General features: G+C 37.0%; 1 protein-coding gene across 6 annotated transcripts in view; it reads right to left on the bottom strand.

The window, feature by feature from the left end:
- Positions 1-2,842: 2,842 nt before the first annotated feature.
- Positions 2,843-5,359, bottom strand: part of rae1 (ribonucleic acid export 1) — a 21,428-nt gene continuing 18,911 nt past the window's right edge. For 5 of the 6 annotated variants that reach the window (XM_016441314.1, XM_016441328.1, XM_016441336.1 and 2 more), the window contains exon 12: positions 4,640-4,729. In XM_016441314.1, coding sequence (XP_016296800.1) covers positions 4,640-4,729 — 90 coding nt within the window. Of the gene's footprint in view, positions 3,062-4,639; positions 4,730-5,359 lie in introns of those variants that run through there. The other variant, XM_016441352.1, reaches the window with a different exon arrangement.

Here is a 5,359-nt window from a genome sequence, read left to right on the forward strand (position 1 = left end):
CATATCCAAAGCAGCAGTTCCTTCCTTTGCTTTCAAAATCCCATGGACCTCCTCTGCTGTAACTCCTGTTAACTTGAGAAATTTGTTAGCACATTCTACGATAATCTTTAACTTGTCCGATTTCCTTTCCTGAAGTGCCATTTACCACCGCACAAATGAATGCCACAAGGTCAATTGTATTCATCATAATATGTAGATCTGATTCATTCCTCTCAGGATTTACTCCTTTCTGGGTATAGGATTCCATCCTGATTCCTTGCACATTAGTTCTCTTTGTTTCAACTATACCTTTGGCTTTTACCTTAGCTTCTGCATATGTTAAATTTTGCACAGTTTTTATTTTTTGTACTTCACGAGCTTGTTGTACAGGGCATCCTGCATATGCTGCGCTATGTCCTCCCCCACAATTACAGCATTTAATCTCTACACCCTCCTCACACTTGCCATATTCATGTTCTTCCCCGCATTTTGCACAACACATTTTCCCTTTACACAGATTTGCAGTATGTCCCATTCGTTGGCATTTGAAACATCTCAAAGGTGGAGGTATGAACTCTCGTACCAAGAAGCTTACAAATCCTAGCTTCACTCTTATCGGCAGGGTACTTCCTTCAAACTGAATCATTACGCTCATGCTTTCACATTTTTTATTGTCTTTCCACATCTGCAATCTTCTAGCAGGGATCACTGTGCCTCCACTCAGACTTCCTTTAATATCATCCATATTTACATTAAGTGGTACTCCTGAAATAACCCCTCAAACGTTATTGCCTATTTCTGTGCATGCTATCCTTCCTCCTGCCAGAGTTTTCATTTTCAGAATTTTTTGCTTGTTTTTCATCCTTGCATTTAATCATTATTCTTCCATTGCTAAGACAAGATACAGCTTTCACTATCCCTATCTCTTTCTCAATTGCTTTTGACAGTTTAACAGGATGAGTTTGTTGTTCTGACTGCTTAGCAAAAGTAATTATCACTTTGATTTCTCTTTCTTCAACCTCTTTATCAGCTTCAATTCTCGTATGTCTTACTTTATTAATTGTTTGCTCACAATCAGATCCATCACCCATGCTGCTCTTTTTTTCCTTTTATTGTATCTTACTTCCTGAAAATCCATGTCTTGATCGTTGCCATCCGAAATATCTCCCCACGCCGACGCCATTCTCCGAAAACCCCAGTCAACCACCTGAACTAGAGACTCAATACAAAACTATCCCTATCTCTTTCTCGATTGCTTTTGATAGTTTAACAAGATGAGTTTGTTGTTCTGACTGCTTAGCAAACGTAATGATCACTTTGATTTCCCTTTCTTCAACCTCTTTATCAGCTTCAATTCTCGTGTCTTACTTTATTGTTTGCTCACAATCAGATCCATCACCCATGCTGCTCTTTTTTTCCTTTTATTGTATCTTACTTCCTGAAAATCCATGTCTTGATCGTTGCCATCCGAAATATCTCCCCATGCCGACGCCATTCTCCGAAAACCCCAGTCAACCACCTGAACTAGAGACTCAATACAAAGCCACATCTTTACTCAATGTTTTTGATATCAGTGTTGTGTTGTACATCAACTCGCAGACTTTCTCGCAAGAACCAGACTATGATGTTATTATTTCTTTAAATGTGGTCACATTCATGTAACTCAGGGTATGAAAGGTTATTTGTACAAAAATGTCTTTAGTTATAACATGATCAGATAGGTGTAAAGATTAATTTTGTGTAATGACCAGAGACCAGTTCCATCAGCAGTGCATTAAGTTGTAGCATAAAGGCATAAAGTAGCAAAATAACTTTGAGGCAATTGATGTACTACGTAGCATCCCAAGTACTGTATACTGGTTGCCCATTGCACAAGGTTCCCCAGCTGTGGTGACAACCTTGTTCCGGGACACTTGATAGGCTACCATTTGCTAAAGGTGCTAGGAAAGACAAAGTGACAGAGACCTGGCTAAAACAAGGTTGCTTTGATATGTGTGTCATGTGAGGGGCAAGCCATTATCATGTTTGAATCAATCTCCATCCCCAGAAAGAACACCTTTTAAAAACTTTGATCGGTTTACTTATCCTAAAACCCGCTAAATGCACCAGTGGCAAGTGAGCCCTTGTGAGCACCTTCCAGGTTAAAAGGGTTACAAATAATGTATATAAAGACAACAGAAAAATCTTTTTAGAAAATCTATTTTAAAAATAATGTGCAAGTTCTTAGATATTCAATCTTTGTAATCATGTTGGTTTCAAGTGGTTTTGGAAAAAACAACAACAGTACTTAAAAAAAAAAAAAACCTACACTTACTCTTATATGTGGTATAACATTCAAGCAAAAACATTTTCCTTACACCTAAACGATCTACTTGGTTGTCGTTTTTTTTTTTTTTTTTTGATAAACATTTTACAACCTGAACTTTGCCATGTCATAAAAAGGTTAAATTATCTATTTTAGGAGACTTATAGATCTTTTTTTCTGTCTCTGCATGTTTTTCGCACATTTGTTGCACTACTTGACATGACTGACAAAAGTTAACTGCTTCAACACAAAATATGCAAAACTATTCAAGGTTTCACTTCAGTTTCACTTTTTCACTTTATTCAAAGCTTCATCGATGATAGTAGTTTCTAAGAGCAATGTGCATATACATTATATATACACACCTACACATATACACAATAAGACAAGCGCAATGTCAAAATGCAGAGAAAGCTTGAGACAGATTTATTATTGGTTACACAATTTGATTATACACCAAGCAGAAAGAAATGTAAAGGTGAAAATGCATTTCCTTTGTAAGGCAGTATCAAGAAATAAGAGGTGCAAGTAACGAACTTCATGAAGAAAGAAAAAATGTACATCAGTTACACCAGAAATACTGAACCATGGCTTCCTTACTCGTATCAAAAGCCACTGCTCACATTAATGCTTATGAGCAGTTGGCCACCTTCTGATTTGTCCATAAAATTATGCATTGCCATGCCATTGGTCCAGGTGTTAGCCAAATTGAGGTCTCTCTCCCATATTTACACACAAAGGCAGGTCTTCCGAGATGTGATGCGAAGCTCGACGAATCTAAAGACAAGGAAGGGCAGGCGTCAGTCAATACAGCCTTCTGTTTTTCAAATCAGATTTTTGGTTTTGTTTTCCCCATGAACGAAAGTGCACACATGGTCAAGAGAAGCATAATTCTTAACATTTATTACATGTTTATTCTCTGACAGGCCAATTTCCAATGGTTCCAAGTTTTACAGGTCATTCTCTTGTATTAAGAGATTTATCTAAAAAATAGATCAGTCAGCATATAATATCCATGCACAGTCATTAAACACCTGATACTAATCAATTTATCAGTACAAGAAAAGAAATGCAGGCGGTGTCATTTTCTTAAATCAGCCCTTTTGTCTTGTATTAGTAAAAATAGTTCAATATTTTTGCTGGAAACAAAACAGTTGATTAAAAAAAAAGAAAAAACAGCCAAAGTACTATATTCTAAAACAAATACTGCTTCCTTTGCACCCGACTTAAAATATTAAAAATTCAGCAGTATTTAAGCTTATATTCTGTATAACTGCACTGCAGTGTTGCGCAGAGCTGCATATGCTAATGAAAAACGGCACATCTGTGTGGCTGTACAGTGTCATCAGATCAATCCAGACAGCCAACAGCAGATGTTTCTAAAGACCAATGGTCTGACTCCCAAATATGTAAGGAAGTGTCTATCACTTTACTCTGTCTTGCCAAGCTATCTAACGTTAATCAAGCTAAAATCTTTTCTGTCATTTAGATCAATTTAAGCAGAATTTTCATCCAAGACAACCAAAATCATTAAAAGCATGCTTCCCTGTAGAATACCAGTAGAAAAGTAATTTATCCTTTAGAAATCTTTCCATTTTGTAGCTTATGTTGTAATATCTTTTCAATTTACATAAAATTAAAATGTTCAATCCTAGATTAAATCAGATTTGAGACTCTTTGCAAAATGTCGAGCATTAAATTAAAAGTGGAGAACTGAATCATTCTCTTCAGTCCATTACTTGACTAATGGAGTCACCTATTAGCTTACATACCAGTTAGAGAGTCAATACACACAGTTCAGAGTGTGTGCAGTCAGTGCGCAAGTGGCAAGTTATTTTTAAACCCGATATTTGTATGGGAAATGTCATTTGTAGTTTTCAAAGCCTATTTTGTGCACACACAATGATTATACATCAGGCCTCAGAAGATTCTAGAATTGAACTGTATATTACTAAAGCACTGCAAAACAAAATATTAATTCCTTGCAAATAGTTACTTTTTGAAGGCTGACTTTTCATAATATGGTTTTGATTTATATAACTGCTTTCCAATAATAATAATAAAAAAAAAAAAACAGTTCACCATTATAGTCAATGGTCAATCCTCTCCAATCCTGAACATTTAAAAATCAAACTGAAGTAGAACCTCATTTCTATATACCATTTAAGAAAAGATGCTGTTTCTTCAGAATTCATAACTGTGAGCTAAGAGCAACATATTAATGCATCATGAGATACCAAAGAAGGACTCAGAAAGCATCACAACTGCACAGAAAGGAAAGTCAGTGCAAGTCAGGCAGCACACCTGCCCTGCCCGGTGAAAGACACCTTCTCCATGGTAATGGATATCCTGCTCTCACCATTTCTTGTTCCGAGGCTTCAGTTCCTCAGCCGCATTCCTCAAGAAGATGTAATTCTTTTTCTGGGGATTGTAATATTCATGTCCCTGTGACACAAAGCAGAAGTAATAAAAGTGAGCAGAGATCACACTGATTGTCAGTTCATTAAAGGGGTCATCGGATGCAAAATTCACTTTTGTTGTTTGAACATAAATGTGTGTTGGAAATGCATGTAAAAATCCATCCTATATATTGATAAAAATCCACCCAGTGCTTTTTTTAAAATTCCTATTTTAAGATCCCCTTTCTCAAATCAGGCTGTTCTGAGGTTCCTGTCAGAATGACGTAGTTCTGCACAGGCCCCTCCCACGATAGTTGATTGACAGTAGCTTTTCAGCACAAACTGGACTGGTGTCTTACCTTAGACCCACCCTGACTGAGTGTCATCAGTCCACCATTGTGTCGACACCAGTGCAGGGTAAGACAACAACATCTCAGATTAAGCGATTGAGGTGTTTTGTTGTTGGATGTAATAATGAACATAGCAGTCGTCATTTACTCCCGACATCTGAGCCGCTGAAGACGCAGAGGATTAACGTTACTTTCGTTTTGAAGGGAATGCACTGATCCCCGATCTGCCTAAATGCGTCTATGTTCGCGCGAATCATTCGTGATCAAGCTTCATCTACACAAGAAGTGAGTATAAGGTTTTTTATGAATCTTTGCAAATCGCCTTT

This window comes from Sinocyclocheilus anshuiensis, unplaced genomic scaffold (genome assembly GCF_001515605.1).
Source record: "Sinocyclocheilus anshuiensis isolate Anshui unplaced genomic scaffold, SAMN03320099.WGS_v1.1 scaffold2877, whole genome shotgun sequence".
NCBI classification, from domain to species: domain Eukaryota; kingdom Metazoa; phylum Chordata; class Actinopteri; order Cypriniformes; family Cyprinidae; genus Sinocyclocheilus; species Sinocyclocheilus anshuiensis.